Genomic DNA, 18,693 nt, shown 5'->3' with positions numbered 1-18,693 from the left:
AAACACAAGCAGTTCCCAAAGAGGATCTCCTTAGTAACATAAGCTCCAGGCTTCAGTTACTGAGCTAAAACTACAAGATCCCTCCCATGTCCCACACACCTACCCAAATTACCACTCCATCTTCCCCTGCCTCTCTGCTTGCTTTCTGCTGTGGTTTTCCTAACTTCCCCCTTCCCCCAATTTAGAAAGAAATATGTTTATTATGCGACATTTGGAACATACAGAAAGGCAAAAAGTAGACAAGAAAAATCTCCATAATCCCACAGATGACCATTGACCACAGTTTGGTACGTAACCCTCTATCAGACAGACACACACACACTTTTTAAAATAAAATCAGGATTATGACCCTTTCACAATGTACCATAATTATCGGGTTTTTATGTGTTATATCCCACTTGTCTGATATTTAGGGCCATTTCTTATCTCTAAGCATTGGTAACTAACTGTTAAATCAAGAAATATAAATGAAAACGTAATACATCTACTCAAAGCACACTGAAAAGAAAAACTGTAACTTGATTTAAACATGAAACTCTCAACTAGAGAAATAACAATGGAAGTCACAAAAACGCTTCCCAAAGTCCATAGGACATTCCTAGGTGGACAGTATGAGATAATAGTTGGAATAAAAATGTTCAAAAGTCAAATATGCTTGTGAAATAGTGGCTTAAAAATAAACTAGTTTTGTAACAAGTGACTCCGGAGTCTTGAACGTGTATTGTGAAATTCCAAGAGAGGGACAGAGCGTGCAACATATCCCAAATCTATTGGTCCAGGAACCTTTTGTTCACAAAGTATCTGAGTGGACTAGGGTTCTAAGGAATACACTTTGGAAAACATTGCTCTGCTGATATTTCAATGCACTAAAACATTCACAGTCCCCCACAGACCAGCAGAAGGGCCATCCCCTCAGAATTTCCCCTTCAATAAAAAGTTTATTACTTCAGTCCTCAGTCTTCCAAATCACCCTTTAAAAAAAAATTATCCCCTGGATTGGTGGATTCATTTACTTCCACCATCCTCTCCTGTGGTTAGATATTTCATTGAGGGAGGACGGGAAAGGCAGAGATGATAAGTAAGGGTGTAATTCCTACACGTCTTAATTTGTCAACAAACAAAAACTGACACTGAATCAACCCTTTAAGCAATGTATTTCGAATCAATCTCTGCAATTATAAAGACAATGAGAAGTAAATTTTTTTCCTGTAAGCTACTTTACTAACATCTAACTAACCCTCTCAACAAGTCCTCAGCAACATACCCAATCCTGACATACATTAGGTCATCCGCCCTCCATGTCACATCTGTGTGCCCTGTAAAATGATATGGATTTATTAATGGTGAAAATCTCAATGAGAAGAAAAAATCGTCATTGTAGGTATACTATCCATTTCTGGTTTGGTTCATCATTTTTCTCTCTCTCCAGCACTGAGAGCTCCAAATTTGATCACCCAGACTGAGTTTAGAAGCGAACTCTAATGCTCCATCCACCACTCCAAAGTTATCTGGTCACCAAGGATACCTAGTTACAGGGCCTAATTATGGGCATGTAACTGACATGAGGCAGTACAGTACAAGTGCAGAAGTACAGGTTTGAGAATCACATAATTCTAATCCCATCTCTGCCACTCGCCTGTTATGTGACCCTGGGCCATTTACTCAACCTTATTGTGCCTCAGTTTCCTCAACAGTAAAATGAGAAAATAACATGTACCTGTTCACAGGTCACTGTGAGAGTTAAAAGAACGTGTGAAAAGCACCTAGGGTTATGAATAAAGTTTCCTTACGCATGTGTCAGGAGTGTGTTCCATGGGTGATTCTGGCGCTGCCTCTCCGGGAAGTACTGACTTATAGCTCCCTGCCTCCTCTGGAATAGAGCAGGTAATCAACCAATGTCAATTCCCTCCCCTCTTCCTCTCACCCCACTTCTCAATCTCACTCCCCCTCCCACACACAAACGGGGCTCCACGAGTAGCTACAAGCCAGATTCCAAAAATCAGAAAGTAGATCCTCCTCAGAAGAGGTTAGACATCCTCTGCCCAAGATGCTGCAGCAAAAGGGAACCTGTGGTGGGCATTCCTACTTAGGTTTTTTAACAGGAAAATTGATTCTCAGTCTTTATTTACAATTTTAAAAACCAGCTTGCAATTCCAGATCCAGGCTTCATTCAGCACCAAACAATAACTGAGAGTCAAAATTAGTTTATCCTACTAGCAAGGTCTCTGCATCCGATTTTGGCCAGGTAGACAGCATATGCATGTGGGGAGGCAAGGGGAAGCAAGAACGAACTTGTACTGAAAGTCTACTATGTACCAGACACTTCAAATATGTTATCTAATCTTTAGAAATACCGTGAAATAGGACTTCCCTGGTGGCGCAGCAGTTAAGAATCCTCCTGCCAATGCAGGGGACACAGGTTCCGTCCCTGGTCTGGGAAGATCCCACATACCACGGAGCAACTAAGCCCGTGCGCCACAACTACTGAGCCTTTGCTCTAGAGCCCACGAGCCACAACTACTGAGCCCATGTGCCACAACTACTGAAGCCCGCGCACCTAGAGCCCATGCTCCACAATGAGAGAAGCCACCGCAATGAGAAGCCTGTGCACTGCAACCAAGGGTAGACCCTGCTCACCGCAGCTAGAGAAAGCCCACCTGCAACAACATAGACCCAACGCATCCAAAAATAAATAAATAAAATAAATAAATAAATAATAAAAGCAATCTCTCTTTAAAAAAAAAAAGAATCCACCTGCCAATTCAGGGGACACGGGTTCGATCTCTGGTTGGGGAAGATCCCACATGCCTCAGAGCAACTAAGCCACAACTACTGAAGCCCGCGCGCCAAGAGCCTGTGCTCCATAACAAGAGAAGCCACCGCAGTGAGAAGCCCACATACCACAACCAAGAGTAGCCCCCGCTCGACGCAACTAGAGAAAGCCCATGTGCAGCAATGAAGACCCAAGGCAGCCAAAACTTAATTAATTAATTAATTTTATAAAAACAGTTTCTCAAGTATGTACTCCAGCAAAATGAGGGCATAAACCAAAAAAGAGGAAGACAAACAAACAGCACTCCTAGCCATGGAAAGAAGTAAAGAGAAGCCCTAAGGATGACAGCTCTGTTGTAGAGCTAGAGAGCAACAAGAATGGAACAGAAAGATGAGGGAATCTGGACATAAAAGCTTAAGGAAAGGAGACCTGACAGAACCCAGGGGATTGAGAGCCTGGAAAATTTTGAGATCATAATAAAGGCAAATAGTATATAAACATATAAAAAGGCAATTAGAAATAATAGGAAAAAATGTTTAAGAAAGTCAAGATCCAAAGATGAAGAAACTAAAAGGTAACACAAATTTTAACAACTGATGAAAAGTGAAAGGAAAGAATCCCTATGACTTTGGGGCTGGATATATCCTCCTTTGAGTGTCCCAGGAGTCCTGACACCAGACACAATGTGCAAGTCTAAGATCCAATGTTAATACACAAGGCAATAAATTATATTAAATGTTGCCTCCAGTTTTTCAACTTCAAGAATAATTTATGAATAAAAAAGTCAATTTGGGGACAAAGCACAAAACTTTTATTGGTTATGGGTTCAGAGCTTTGGAATATTAAGGTGTCACTAACAAAAAGCAAATTGTGAAACTGATAGCCACCCTTGACTTACAAAATGAACCTCCTTGACTTACAAAATGGGGAATCAGAAATACCGTAAAGGGGCTTCCCTGGTGGCTCAGTGGTTAAGAATCCACCTGTCGGTGCAGGGGACATGGGTTTGAGCCCTGGTCTGGGAAGATCCCAAACACGGCGGAGCAACTAAGCCCGTGCGCCACAACTACTGAGCCTGCATGCCTAGAGCCCGTGCTCCGCAACGAGAGAAGCCACGGCAGTAAGAAGCCTGCACACTGCAACAAAGAGTAGCTCCCCACTCATGGCAACTAGAGAAAGCCCACAAGCAGTAACAAAGACCCAATGCAGGCAAAAATAAATAAATAAATAAATGTATTTTAAAAAATAAAATAAAAATTGAAAGGTTCCCTCTGTGAGCCTTGAGAAGGTGAAGGAAACCATTGTGTTTCAACAAAAGTCCTTTTATACTATTGGGTTTGGTACCACCTGCACAGATCACTTTGACAAAAATAATTTTCTACCACACATTTCAGAAAAGGCAAAACACTAAAATTATTCCTAAAAATTGAGAGTGTCAGCAAATGTTATAGTTGGAATTATATTTAAGAGTGGGGATAATTTTTCTTACAGAATATGTTATTCAAATAAAAATTTTCTACAAGAATGGAAAGTTCTACTGAATCCAGATCACTTTCTTCTTTATTATAATTCTCTATTTTCTGGTCTATGTACACCAAACATGTATTCCATTTATAACCAGAATTTTTTTTTTAATTTTAATGTGATCAGTGTTCAAAGTCAGCATGCCAGTTGCTAAGAGCCCAACACCTACACACCCCAGCCTGATTTATGGGCTGTAGAGAACAGCAGGAACAATGCAGTCTTCAGAGGCCATGCGTTTTAACATTCTATCCTCCCCATTGTTAAATGCTACCCTAACACCACAGGGAAGGTGTGAATGTTTAGAAAAGGTGCCCTGTAACAGGTACCAGAAAGTGATTACACCATATACCTAGGAACAATCTTGCCTGAGAAAATGACAAAAAGGTTTTTTAAAGCTTCTTAGATGTCCAGGCTTTGTATCCCATAAAGCTCATTGTTCAGCTGGGGAAGTGACATGAGGATAAAGGTGGGAGTGGGGAAAACAGAAAACTGCTCCCTAAGTAGATGACAACAGATTAGAGGGCCAGTCCAGGGTCCACCATTAAACAACCACAAATGGCATTCCCCAAGTCACGTGAACACCCTTCCCTGGCCTCAGTTTTCTAACCTTCCCCCCAAGAAAATGACCTTGTCAATTATAAAATACTTTGATTTCTGATTTATAAAGCCCTCCACTCCTGACAAAATCAAGAATAGGATTCTACTGCTAGCCCCATTTCACAGATGTTGGGGCAAAGTCATGGGTAGATTTTATGAAAATTAATTCAGGGTTAGTTGCCACCATTTTCCAACCTTCTACTTAAATCCACCAAAATACATTGCTTTTTGAGGCTGTGGAACAAAGTGTGGCATATAACATTTATCTTATTCCAGCTTTAAACAAAGCTCCAAAAGAAATTCAGAGAACTCCTGGCAGATTGCTTATCTCAAAAAACAAAAGTCACAGTGACTTAATTTCTTAAATTCCCTTAGCTACTTGGCCAAAAAATTTCCAGGGATAGCATCAGATCAAGCCTACAGGCCTACTGCTTACACGTTTTTCCAGTTGTTGTCTTTATTGACTATCCAAAGGGAAATGAAGATGCACCCAGCTTTGGACTGAGGAGTGACTGTTAGTTGGGGGGATGAGGCAAATGGAGCAGATCAACTTTCTCTAAACCCAAGGCCTACTTCCATTTTTAACCTAGTTTCACAAACATATTTTAGAGCTACTCCAATCATTCAAAGCCTGTATAAAAGGGAACTCTTTTGTTTTATTTCTGTTTAGGGATCTTTTCCCCCTAGCTTTCCTCAGAAATTAGGCAAGCCCAGCTCTTATTTCATATTTTTAACAACCAGCTATACCAATCATATACATATTTGTGTGTGTGTATTTATAAACACAGTTCAAAAATCATTTGGGACCAAAAATAGCCTCCAAAATTATTAGAAATTATTGGGTCTTTTTCTACTTGTAGGTACTACTAAGTCCATTTCTATAAAAGTCACAGTAAGATATTCAAAACTGCATTTACCTAAGTAAAGCAATACAAGATGCTACTTTGGATCTTTATATAGTATACAAACTAATGCCATCCTTTGGAACAATATCATCACACTTAGAAAAATGTCATGCTATTACATCACATACTTGAATTCCATCAACTATTTAGAAATTAAAGCACTGGACTTCCGCACGGGACTTCCCTGGTGGCGCAGTGGTTAAGAATCCTCCTGTTGATGCAGGGGACACAGGTTCCGTCCCTGGTCTGGGAAGATCCCACATGCCGCGGAGCAACTAAGCCCGTGAGCCACAACTACTGAGCCTATGTGCTACAACTACTGAAGCCCGCGCACCCAGAGCCCGTGCTCCCGCAACAAAGTCAAGCCACTGCAACGAGAAGCCCGTGCACCACAACGAAGCGTAGACCCAGCTCGCTGCAACTAGAGAAAAGCCTGTGCGCAGCAACGAAGACCCAACGCAGCCAAAAATAAATAATTTAAAAAAAAAAGAAATCAAAGCACTGAGTACGTGTCCACACTGTCACTCAAAACCCAGGAGAAGACCAGTTGTGGACTAAAATGACCATCAAGTCTGTTTTAGGACAAGGGCTTCTCAGCAATGCATCAACCCCAGCAAAAAAATAAAGCACTCCTCCTTGCACAAGACATCAACAGCTTTGGGATGGGAAAGGAATAATTGGCCACCAGTATGAGTCAAAGGGTTGGCTATTATAAGCCTCATCCATCCTTGTGTATTTGTTATTAGGGTCCTCTCACAGCAAAGTATCAAATATTAGTGCCAAAGAAAGGGTTGATTATCTTTTTAAAATAGCACATAACATCTTAACGTCTAAACTAAAGCTACTCAATCAAAGAAATATGGGCTTTAACATAAATTCCAAGGCAAGTTCTTAGAGGAGGAGTTTCCCTCCATGGCAGTGAACAGCCCGCCAGGGCAGGCAATCCTGGACCAAGTGGTCCAGCTGGTACGACTTCAATCCAGGCCATTGATAGCCTGACCCCCCATGACCTCACTAATTACATTGCAAGTTCCAGCTTGGCTTCTCCTCCAGAATACAATTATTTTAGGGTACCACAATGGAAACAACCTTCTTTATGCCTATGAATATATTTTCCTATACAGTCTAATTCCACTCAAATGTAAACTTCATTACATCAAAAAGCTGGAACAAAGGGAAGGGAAGAATGACAAAGCAGGCTCCTGATTCGATGGTATTTTAGGTTACCAAGGGCGACATAATAAAACTCCGACCCAATTTCCACACAATTGATTTGTCCAGCCTACAACTGCTTCACCAGGCAGTTACTAATTACATCACAGGTGCTGTGTGGTCATCACGTCACCAGTAAGGCCTACCAGGCAGTGTTCACTTTTCCAGACTGCTTTTCCCAAGAATGGAGAGACTGGAGACCACCTACACTACCAAGAGTCCCTCTCCTCCCCAAGCCTCAGATCTGCTCTAGCATTTATGTTGATGTCATATCTCAGTGGACCAGGCTCTGACTATCTGACTTAGAGTGGGCAGGGAAGGGAGTAAGAGTTTGGGTCCAGGAGTCTGTATCAGTACTCCAGCTGCAGGGCATAGTCACCTATGTGTCTCATTGAGAATTCTCCCAAAAGTTTTTTTTTTCTTGTACCTCTAAGAGTTTCCATGTCCCGAATCTCTTGTGACTTCCAGAACCCTGGAAGAACTTCACCAGACTCAGTTTCTGATCCCTTACAATTCCAACACCCAGAGACTCACTCCCTACTTCCAGCCTCCCAGATCTCTGGGAAACAGCCGTGGAAGGTGACACATCACCTCTCCCTCTCCCTCTCTCTCTCTCTCTCTCTCTCTCTCTCTCTCTCACACACACACACACACACACACACACACACTCAAGAACAAGCGTGCACACACCCTGGGTATCATGACTCTGTGTCCCCCCTAGCTCCAGGCTGACTTACTTGAGGAAGTACCTCTGGCCAGTGGCCGTGAAGGTCATCTCCCAGCCTGGGGGCAGAGGCAGCTCGTCGGTCACGTCGTAGGACTGCTGTCGGAGGTGTGCGTGCTGCTGCGCCGGGCTGCCCGCAGCGCCCGCGCCGGTGCCCAGCTGCAGAGACGCGGGCGACGAGTGCGAGCGGACGTGCTGGGCGCCGCCGGCCAGTCGGGGCCCAGGGTGACCACCGGACGAGTCGGTGCTCGACTGGCGCGAGTGCGAGCCGGAATCAGGCTCCTTGAAGAACGACTCGGGCAGGATCTTCTTCCGCCACGAGCTGGGCTTGGGGTTCATCACCGAGTTGAAGAGGGCTTCGAGGTCCGTGTCTAGGTCTTGAGTGACGTGAATCACTTGCTGCCCGGGTGGCGGGAGCGGAGGGGGCGCCGAGGCCGGATTCATCTTCTGCAAGGAGAAAGGAGGTCAGATGAGCTTTTTATTGAGGGTCGGAGAGGGTGATACGGGGGGGAGAATAGAGAGAAAAAGCAAAAGAGACAGATAGGTGTCAGCCTCGGGATCCCAGACACCCAGCAGTTAAGACCAGCCGGAGGGGGGAGGGGTCCCTCCTGGCCTCGAGAATTATGCAACTTTCTTGAAGCCAAGAAGTTACCAGGAAAGGGGGGATGGGGTGGCTGCTGGGAGTTTACTGCACTGGAGACGCTGCTGAACTGCTGGTGGCAAAGGACAGGTCGAAACTTTCCAGGGCAGTCAGCCCCCCAAAGTCTCCAAGACATCTCAACTCCGGAAGCCCGAGGAGCCGGGCGCCCTGGCGTGGTGCCGGGTGAGCGGGCGCGCGCCGGCGGGCACTACCTGGGCGCGCAGCGAAGCCGAGTCTGGGCGTGCGGCGGCCGCCGTCCCGCCCGAACTCGCTGTCGGGCCTGGGTCGCTAGGGTGCGTCCCGAGCTTGCAGGGTTGGAGCCGGGGCCCGGCTGGCAAATCCTGACCCGACTCGGTGCCTGGCAGCCGAGGGCCTTCTGCTCTCACATCCCCCGAACTGGCCTCAGGCGCTCGCGCTCCGCGAGGAGGCTGAGGAGAAGCAGACAGCGCGGCCGCCGCGGCTCCCGGACTGTCCCATAAACAAAGTTTGGAGCAAACTCCCACTCCCAGGAAAGAGGCGGGGCCGAAAGTTGAGCTGTTGAATTATGCATGACCTCCAAGTCCCCAGCCTGCCTGCCCCCGCTCGTCTCTCCCCTTTCTCTTCCTCCTCCTCCCACCCCCGGCTCCAGAAAACCCTGGGCGTGCTGGGTACTTTGCAGGGTAAGAGGAGACGGGTGCCCTCCACCCACTCCTCCTGGTCGCGCGGACCTCTCCCGCGGAGCCCTGGATCTGCATTCCTTTGAGTTTACCACGGACTTGGGGCGGGATCAAAGGGAAAGTGGCCCGAGCCTGTTTAATCAAGGACTTGTGGACCGAAACCAAGGCTGGGGGCGGCGGAGGGCACGCGGGTGAGGGGCCCAGACCGAGTAAGGGCCGGTCCTGGGCGCCGCGCCCTCCCTTAGTGCCGGGTGCCGAGGCCGGGAGCGCCGGAGCGCTGCACTGATCCGTGATTCTGCCTGAGGGCGGGCCCGGGTGCGCTCCGGCGCGGGGAGACACCAGCGAGGCCAGCCTTTCCACGGGAGGCTACTTAGCGCTTGTGACCATATTTGGTCTGGCGAGGAGGCATCTCGGCTGTTTGGCTTTCAATTGTCTGCTCGTGCGCAGACGGTGCCCAGAAAGTGCCTCTGTCGCTAGGGATGCGGCTTCGCCAGCTGGTTCATTGTAAACAACCTTCAAACCATTTATCAATCCTTGTTTTCCTCTCCAGGGTGACTCAAGTCACTAGGGGTTGAGAAGAAACCTGGTCAAAGCTTGGGCGCTGGAAAGGGACAGCGATCGTGCCCCCCTCTCCCGCGACATCCGCGCGGGTAGTGGGAGGATTGGAATGTCCCTGACGCCCTCCAGAGAGCCTGGAGCCGGGATGGAACCGGAACAGGTGGCTGGGAGCAGAGAGGGTGCGCCAGTGACCCGGAAAAAACCACCCACCCTCCCACCGACTGGATCTAGGCGAGGGGTGGAGACCCCCTGCTAGATCTAGACTGGCAAGACAGCTGCGGGAAGTAGGAGGCGGCCTGGTCCTCCGGAGCAGCTCAGTTCCTTCTTTCCTTGTCCCTTCTCCATTGGGGAGAAGGGGAGAGTGGCTGCGAGGTAAGTCAGGCTTCAGAAAGTCCCTACCCGACCCCATTTGATTCAAACATAAGTTTATGAAATAAGTCATATGAGGCGATATATGTAAAGCACTTTGAAGACATACCTGCCTACATACCTCTTTGTTAAATAAAATAGAATTGTATCAAGTGCAAGTATTGTGCCTTCACAGTTTTATAAGGGTGGAACAAAGTCAAAATTAAAATCTGGAGTTGCTTTGAAGGAGGAAAGTTTATGGGAAAGACAAGGCCACCCCATAGGTTTTTTTTTTGGTTTTTTTTTTTAATTTAATTTAATTTTTTTTTTTTTTTTGCGGTACGCGGGCCTCTCACTGTTGTGGCCTCTCCCATTGCGGAGCACAGGCTCCAGACGCGCAGGCTAAGCGGCCATGGCTCACGGGCCCAGCCGCTCCGCGGCATGTGGGATCCTCCAGGACCGGGGCACGAACCCGTGTCCCCTGCATTAGCAGGCGGACTCTCAACCACTGCGCCACCAGGGAAGCCCCACACCCCATAGTTTTGCTTTGGAAAAGGTAAGAGTATTTGGGGCACATTCCCTGAATGGCTTCTCCCTGTCAGTGCCCAAAATAGAGCAGAGGCCGCCTAAGTGAGCCCGCCCCCCATTATCTGTGTTTGAGGGTGTGCTCTGATTCCAAACTCCCCACAGATGGGAAAATCAAGACTGCCTGAGAGAGAACGACAGTCATGTGGATCACTGTCAAAGGTAAGCAGAGCATGGCTCCTTCAGGAGACTCTGGAACTATTTCCCATCAGCAGGTCCTCTGCCCATAGGACCAGCAGAGGGAAGGGGAAGCTGCTACAGGTCACTCCATGGGAAATAGCATCTTTACAAGCTATCGTCAGAATCCACCACAGTTGCAACAATGGGAAAATTAGCTCTGGAACTAGAGGAAGTGACTGGGACCGAAAGGTTACTAATTCAGAAGCCACTTGATGAACAGATGCAACCTTGAGGCCAGCCCAACTCCAGGAAGGTCCTCACCCAGGAAGGAAGGTCTTGCTTTGTAAAGAGTTCCTGGCTGCTGCACAGAGGAAGATGCTGAGGGAGCCATGAGATTAATCAGTTAGGGAGAATCAGGATTGAGGTTGGGTGGGCAAGGATGCCGTCATTCCTTGCCAAACTTCAAGACATAGATAGTGGAGGACAAAGTAGATGCCTGAAATGGAAATTGCTCTGATCACGTGATAGCTCAAAGGGAAAACTCCCAGTTCCCAAACAGTCTATAAGATATGATAGCGGATGGCCAAAGAGATTTGCTTCAGTGCCTCAAACAATAGTTTCAGATTAAATAACATTTATAGGTGCCTTGTATATATCAGGTACTGCCCATAAGAGGCAGTATGGTGTAACAGGTAAGTGTATAATGAATCTCTGGAGGAAAATACCTGAGGCAAGATACTGAAACTCTCTATTCCTGAGTTTTCTCCTTTGTAAATTAGAAACAATAACAGTACCCACCTCACAGGATTTTAGATTAAAACAAATTACAGTCGGCCCTTTGTATCCTTGGGTTCCACATCCACTGTGGATTTAAAAAAAAAAAAAATCCAGAAAGTTCCAAAAAGCAAAACTTGAATTTGTGGCACACTGACAACTATTTACATAGCATTTAATTGTATTAGTTATTATAAGAAGCGTAGAGCTGATTTAAAGTATATGGGAGGATGTGTGTAGGTTATATTTAAATACTACGCCATTTTATATAAGGGACCTGACCATCCTCAGATTTTGGTTGGGGGGCGCGGGGTGTCCTAGAACCAACCCCCTGCTGATACTGAGGAACGACTATATACAAATTTTATCTGTTCCCACTGATTTAGAACACAAGCTTTGAAATGCCTAGCTCTACTCTCTACATTGGGCAAGTAATTTAACCTCCCTTAAATCATAGATTATTCATTTACAAATTGGAGATAATAGTATGGTAGTCTGTGACACTGCAGGCCTTCAATGGACCACCCTTCTTTTGGTCACACCCTTATGGAGTCCCTCCCACTTAAATCTGGACTGGGCCAGTGACTTGCCTTCGCCTGGAAAATGCAGCCCTGCATCTGTGTTTGTTCCCTCTTTTAACCCCAAGGGAGGTGTGGAAGTTTCTGCTTCTGTAATTTTGGGAGATCTGAGCCATGCTGGGGAAACCACGTGCAGAGGAAGAGGCCCTGAGATAGGTGGAGACAGGGAGAACTCCAGCCATCCAGCACCAGAGCTGAGCCCAGCCCCCAGCCGGCCCAACAGCTGACTGCAAGGGCATCAGTGACCAGCATCAAGACCAGTAGAACCAGAGCCCAGCCCAGCCCAGCCCAGATTGTAGAACAAATAAAATGAATATTGTTTTAAGCTACTAAATTTTCAAATTTTTTTTTAAATGCAGAATGGGCATTCTAAAGATTAAATAAGAAATTACAAATAAAGTTCTTAACACAAATTCTGTTACATGCTAAAGTATTTAATAAATAATGGCTGTGATTTGGGCTGAGACCCATAAAATAGATAATAGACAAATATTTTACAGGTAAGGAGACTGGCCCAGTGAGTTTTAAAGTACAGGAAGATCTCACTTTGTAGCACTTCACAGATACTGCGGGTTTTTTTTACAAATTGAAGGTTTGTGGCAACCCTGCATCACGCAACACTACCGGCTCCATTTTCCCAACAGCATTTGCTCAGATCGTGTCTCCATCATAGTTTGGTAATTCTCACAATATTTCAGACTTTTTTCTTACTGTATTTGCTAAAGGTGATCTGTGATTAGGGATCTTTGATGTTACTATTGCAAAAAGTTTACAACTCACTGAAGGCTCAGGTGATGGTTAGCATTTTTTAGCAATAAAGTATTTTTTAATTAAGGTATATACATTGTCTTTGTTTTAAACATAATGCGATTGCACATTTAACAAACTACAGTACAGTGTAAACGTAACTTTTATATGCACGGGGAAACCAAAAAGATCCGAGTGACTGGAACTAAACTGGCAATATCTCCGAGGTATGCCTGTATTTTGTCCAAATACGTGAAATGAATTCTTGGGGGGAAAAAAAATGCTGGGACAGAGCCCAGGGTTTGTAATCCTAGATTGGAGTGCTTTTTTCTACTCTCCCCTCCTTTGAGCCAGGAGTTGCTCTCTGGTTTTGTCATTTTTAATCAGTGAGATACCTACTGCCTACCTATCTCATAGAGAAGAAACTCCACAATTTTTATAAGATAATCAATTGAGAGCACACTCCTGCCGATATGTAAATCTTTCTATTTGCAAAGACTTTCTCTCCTCCCTCTCTGCCCATATCCAATCAACGGCAAGGACTGTCAATTCTTCCTTCTGATGTCCCTCAAGCCCATCCTTCCTTTCCCACTCCCACAACAGGACCTTATCTTCAAAGCCTGCAGTGGCCTCCTAATTGGTTTCTCTCCCTCCAGTCCCTCATTTCTGGCCTCCCATTTTCATGTCATTCCCTGGCTCACAAGCTTTGAACAACTGCCCACAAGAATAAAAGTCAGAGCTATCAATCCAGCACCCAAGGACTCCCAACACACTGCCATCTTCACAGCATTCTGACCTTAATTTTTACACAGATGTGTCCCTCATCCTCTCCAGCTAGGCTCTGACCCAAGCACATTTGGCCTAATCCTTCACTATACCTATCTCTTTGTTTGAACCCTGCTCAAAACTGCCCTCCATACTCCATTGTCAAACCTTCATCCATCCCTCCTTTCCCTTAAATTCTTGTCTTTTTCACTCCCTTGACACGTAATCACACGTAACACTTCTTTATATTCTATTTCAACTTTTACCTCAGTATCTCTTGCCTCGCCAACTGGATTGTAAATAGCTGCAGGGCTAGACACATCTTGCATTTCCTTATGGAATTGCTTCTCTGAAGGCCATAATTCCTTGTCGAGGGAATGCTGATCCTTACATGACTTTGCCTGTTCCTCTTCCAGCACCCACTGGTGTCCTCTTAACGGTTTGTAAGGCACCCTCTCGCCATTCGCTGTAATTTTGGCACTACATATGGACTCAGCTCCTGAAAAGGATTGCAAGCTCTTGGAGGACAAGTCTAAGAGGACTTCATTTTCCTTTTTCTCTTCCCCGTGCCTAACAAGGTGTTCTCCACACAGGAGTGTCCAGTACACTAGCCTAGCCCAGTGGCCGTTGCCTGCCATTCTGCCTGAGGAAAGCCACAGGCCGCTTTTCTCAGCTCTGAATCACTGACTTGGTCTGAGTGGATGATTCCAGCTCAGGTGAATGGTCAGAAACTTGGTGGGGTGAGTGAGTTGTTAAAAGACTCTAGCCCAGGAGCCCTTGGGGCAGAACCTGCCTGGACTTGCTGAACCAGTATGGAGAAAATTCCCAGAGCAGAATCACCATTAGCAACTGAAGGGGAGCAAAACAGACAAGGACTTTGAATAGATAAGGGTTTGAATAATCAAGAGTCCAGAAAACTGTTGAAGAAGATTATTTCAACAGGAGGCTAAGAGTTGACCAAGTTCCTTGACATGGTATGTGTGTATTCATAATTTACCACATCTCAAGTGTCTACCACAGTGTCCAGCACATGGCAAGTTTACAAATACTTACAATGACTGCTGCTGCCTCCCAGTTCTGCATTTGCTCTCCTCACATGCCGGCCTCACTGTCAGGCTTCACTTTGGTGTTCCTAAAAAATGCATCACTGGTATGATCGTAAGGAAGATAATTTTGATAAAGGTGATGATGACGGTGATGATGGATGGGACTGTGGTCTGCCTAATGTTATCTGTTACTTCAGCAATGCAGTTGGACAAGAGGAAGAAGGAATTTCTGAGATTCAGTCTGTACTTGGGTACTGTGCACGAGTTGTTTATCCTTTAGTATTTTTACTATACATATGTATTTTTGGGGGGGACTGGAGAAAATAATTTTAAATGGAAAAATTAATTAATTAATATATTTTTAGAAAAGAAAAATACGCTTTTGGAAATGCTTAACACGGGAATTCCCTGGATGTTCAGTGGTTAGGGCTCCACTTCACTGCCAACATGTGGGTTCAGTCTCTGGTTGGGGAACTAAGATCCTGCAAGCCGTGTAGCACGCCCTCCCGCCCCTCCCAAAAAAAAGGAAAGAAAAAGAAAATGCTTAACAACGTAAAGCATGGTTTGGAGGTTAACTAGCAGCTGTATTGGAAAGTTGCCAGTTGCAGCATAATCTACAGTAGGGGAAAATTAGAAGTTTCTTAAACACTTAACATGAGATTGGTTAAGTATATGTGACGGCTCAATATATCCAGTGAATTTTTGGTAGCTATCTGAAGTAGTACTTATGAAGACAATATATCAATGTGAAAATGTCTTTTTAAATAATTTTTGATGAAAAAAATCCAGAAGCAAGTATTAATGAATACCATAATTACAACTTTGTTCAAAAACATTGAGGCAGGTGGGAAATGAATAAAAAATACGATGCTAAAGTAATACCAAAAAATAAAATGTCTATATAAAAATAAAATACATAGATAAATGTCTCTCTTTATGTACTTAGATCTGTGTAGATCTATAAATGTGTCACATGATAGAGAAATTGAATCATCACCCTCAGAAGCCTAAACCATATTATTAATATTATTTTGGGTGTGATGAAAGAACTAATTACCAGTGTTTGGGGGGAAATTTCAAGGTGCTCAGTATTACATATATTCAAGAAATATATATATATGTGTTATACATATACGTATATAAATTTGGAAAAAAAATTTTAATTTTTTTTAAAGAAAAAAAATTGGGGTCCCCACTACGTGCAGGACCAAAAGTGGTCTTTCAAGCCGAGCTTGGAAGAGTTTACCACCTGATAGGACATTCATTGGTTGACGATGTCATTCAACTCCTCCCTCGACCCAAATAAGTCCCAGATCTGGTTACACCAGCTGTTCAAGCCACCTCTCTTCCCCTGTCTTATTTGTCATGTTGACAGGAGCCAAGCATATACGAGCTCTACTGTTATCTCTCTGTCTCAGAACTGTCCAGACTCAAGTGAGGTCACTTTTCGTGCCTGGTAAAGAAAAGTCAACCGTGGTTTGGAGCCAAGGAGACAAGGAGAGGACCAGCCAAACCAAGACAGGGTGGAGGGAGGGCCCAGGAGGCAAATGCTGCTCCACGAGAGAGCTAACCCTACAGGCATGAGTTCAACTCACACATGCTTAAAAACAACAAAAGTTTCCTTTACAAATATATATTTGAGGGCTTCCCTGGTGGCGCAGTGGTTAAGAATCCGCCTGCTAATGCAGGGATCGTGGGTTCGAGCCTGGGAAGATCCCTTGTGCCGCGGAGCGCCTAGAGCCCGTGCTCCACAAGAGAAGCCACCGCAATGAGAAGCCCGCGCACCACAACAAAGAGTAGCCCCCCTTGTCGCAAGCCCGCACGTAGCAACAAAGACCCAACTCAGCAAAAAACTAAATAAATAAAAAGATTGGCTTATAAAAATAAATTAATTAATTAAATAAAAATATATATTTGCATATAATCTTGGATCAGAGGGTGAATTTATTCTCATGTAGTGTCTGCCATACAGTAACTCCTAATTTGACCATATGACTGTAGACATTTCCCCCTAGTCAAAATAATTAAAAGTTATTAGTATTTCAATTGTCACAATAAGAGTGAATAATATTTGTATAATACTTTACAGACTACGAAACAATTTCACATGTACAATCACACATGAATCTCACAGTAACTCTGTAAGAATTGGCAGGCAAGCCTTACTGGAACACCTATTTTACAGATAAGAAAACAAAGGTTCAGATAAATTTGTGTCTTGCCGAAGGTCATTGAGTTGTAACAAAAGAGCCAGAACTCAGCTCTTTCCGGCTGGAACCATGGAGGGTGCGGAAGAGAAGAAAAAGAAGGTTCCTGCTGTGCCAGAAACCCTTAAGAAAAAGCGAAAGAATTTCTCAGAGCTTAAGATCAAGCGCCTGAGAAAGAAATTTGCCCAGAAGATGCTTCGAAAGGCCAGGAGAAGCTTATCTATGAAAAAGCTAAGCGCTATCACAAGGAATACAGGCAGATGTAGAGAACTGAAATTCGCATGGCTAGGATGGCAGGAAAAGCCGGCAACTTCTACGTAGCCACGGAACCCAAATTGACGTTTGTCATCAGGATCAGAGGTATCAATGGTGTGAGCCCAAAGGTTCGAAAGGTGTTGCAGCTTCTCCGACTCCATCAGATTTTCAATGGCACTTTTGTGAAGCTCAACAAGGCTTCAATTAACATGCTGAGAATTGTGGAACCATACATTGCATGGAGGTACCCAACCTGAAGTCAGTAAATGAATTGATCTACAAGCGTGGTTATGGCAAAATCAACAAGAAGCGAACTGCCCTGACAGATAACGTGTTGATTGCTCCATCTCTTGGCAAATACGGTATTATCTGCATGGAGGATCTGATTCATGAGATCTATACTGTTGGAAAACGTTTGGGTTCAAAGAAGCAAACGACTTCCTGTGGCCCTTCAAATTGTCTTCACGAGGTGGAATGAAGAAAATGACCACCCATTTTGTTGAAGGTGGAGATGCTGCAACACGGAAGACCAGATCAACAGGCTTATTAGAAGGATGAACTAAGGTATCTACCATGATTACTTCTGTAATCTGGCCAGTTAATAAACAGTGACTGCTTTCAAATTGAAAAAAAAAAAAAAAAAAGAGCCAGAACTCAAACTGTCTAGTGCCTCCAGGCTTTCAAATTATATTTCTCTTATATCTTCTTAACTGAATCAGAGTCTTAATTGCTTCTTCCTTTGTGAGCATTACAGAATTCTGTCTGTTCCTCAAAAAAAAAAAAGAGAGAGAGAGAGAGAGGATATTTTTAAAGTTTTTTCTCCTCCACTGACTTACAGTATCATTTCACAAATGCTTTGTCATCTAATGGCCATTCAATGCACAGAAGATTGAAGTTTAGTTGTCTCTTCCCTCTCATTAAATAAATGAAAAGTCAAATGTGTTGGAGGGAACTTAAAGTGCAATCAGGTCCTGATTAATGGAGTGCTTGTGTGTATTAAAGAACCCCTTCTGTGTTGTGAATCGTCACTACTAATTAATATGGAGCAGGCAGTCCCTGCTTCTTTTTTTTTTTAAAGGATTGTAGTCCTTAAGTCGTTTTGTAAATTGGTCATTTGGAACTCAGTATGCATTTTGTTACAGAAAAAGTATATCACAAATGATGACTAGGCACTCCAGCCTAGTCATTGAACTAGGGGCTCTAACAGCCCCAAATCCTTGGGGGCCCCCAAACCTCAGTCTGTCCTGACCCTCAGATTGAGTCTTTCTAGACCCTTCAAGGGCTGGTGTGGGGAAAGAGCTCAGAAAACAGGCAGATTTCTTCCTGCAGCAAGAAGAGGCTCCTACAGGATCAAAGTGTTTCCTGTGAGTCCAGGATTACCTTGTTGGACAAATTCATATTTTCTATATCATACACTTGCCAGGAGTGGGAGGAAAAGTTAAGACTCCTCTTGGCTGCAGGTAAAAGGTTATGTTCACTTAAGCAAAAGTGAGCAATTACAAGGATACTGCATAGAACCTGAAAAAGTCCACATCTCTCTCTCTCTCTCTCTTTCTGTCTCCCCTCCCCCACTTCTCTCTGCATATCTTCTTCACTCTTCTTTCTGCACCCAGCTTTTTCTGCTCTTCAATCCACATGGCACATGGTTGTCTACACCTCACAATTTCACATATTATACA

At 44.5% G+C, this 18,693-nt stretch overlaps 1 protein-coding gene, 1 long non-coding RNA gene and 1 pseudogene across 8 annotated transcripts in view; 2 read left to right on the top strand and 1 right to left on the bottom strand.

The window, feature by feature from the left end:
* Positions 1-8,839, bottom strand: part of WWTR1 (WW domain containing transcription regulator 1) — a 132,198-nt gene extending 123,359 nt beyond the window's left edge. The window contains exons 1-2 of one of the 2 annotated variants that reach the window (XM_060149643.1): positions 8,588-8,839; positions 7,749-8,182 (exon numbers count right to left, since the gene is read on the bottom strand). In XM_060149643.1, coding sequence (XP_060005626.1) covers positions 7,749-8,179 — 431 coding nt within the window. In that variant the 5' untranslated portion in view covers positions 8,180-8,182; positions 8,588-8,839. Of the gene's footprint in view, positions 1-7,748; positions 8,183-8,387; positions 8,522-8,587 lie in introns of those variants that run through there. The other variant, XM_060149644.1, reaches the window with a different exon arrangement.
* On the top strand, positions 7,782-12,407 carry LOC132520872 (uncharacterized). Of its 6 annotated transcripts, none has more exons than XR_009540634.1 (4): positions 7,782-8,098; positions 9,582-10,493; positions 10,628-10,684; positions 12,063-12,407. It is a non-coding gene; the product is annotated as an uncharacterized LOC132520872 (long non-coding RNA). The 6 variants fall into 6 exon arrangements; XR_009540635.1 differs by having other exon boundaries at positions 7,782-8,199; XR_009540636.1 differs by lacking the exon at positions 7,782-8,098 and adding an exon at positions 8,431-8,859.
* A 4,343-nt stretch (positions 12,408-16,750) lies between these two features.
* LOC132520383 (large ribosomal subunit protein uL30-like) lies at positions 16,751-17,577 on the top strand (annotated as a pseudogene).
* Positions 17,578-18,693: the final 1,116 nt, after the last annotated feature.

The sequence above is a fragment of the Lagenorhynchus albirostris genome, chromosome 5, assembly GCF_949774975.1.
Source record: "Lagenorhynchus albirostris chromosome 5, mLagAlb1.1, whole genome shotgun sequence".
Classification (NCBI taxonomy): domain Eukaryota; kingdom Metazoa; phylum Chordata; class Mammalia; order Artiodactyla; family Delphinidae; genus Lagenorhynchus; species Lagenorhynchus albirostris.
The sequence above is the reverse complement of the archived record's forward strand: the minus strand, read 5'-3'. Positions and strand labels throughout refer to the sequence as shown.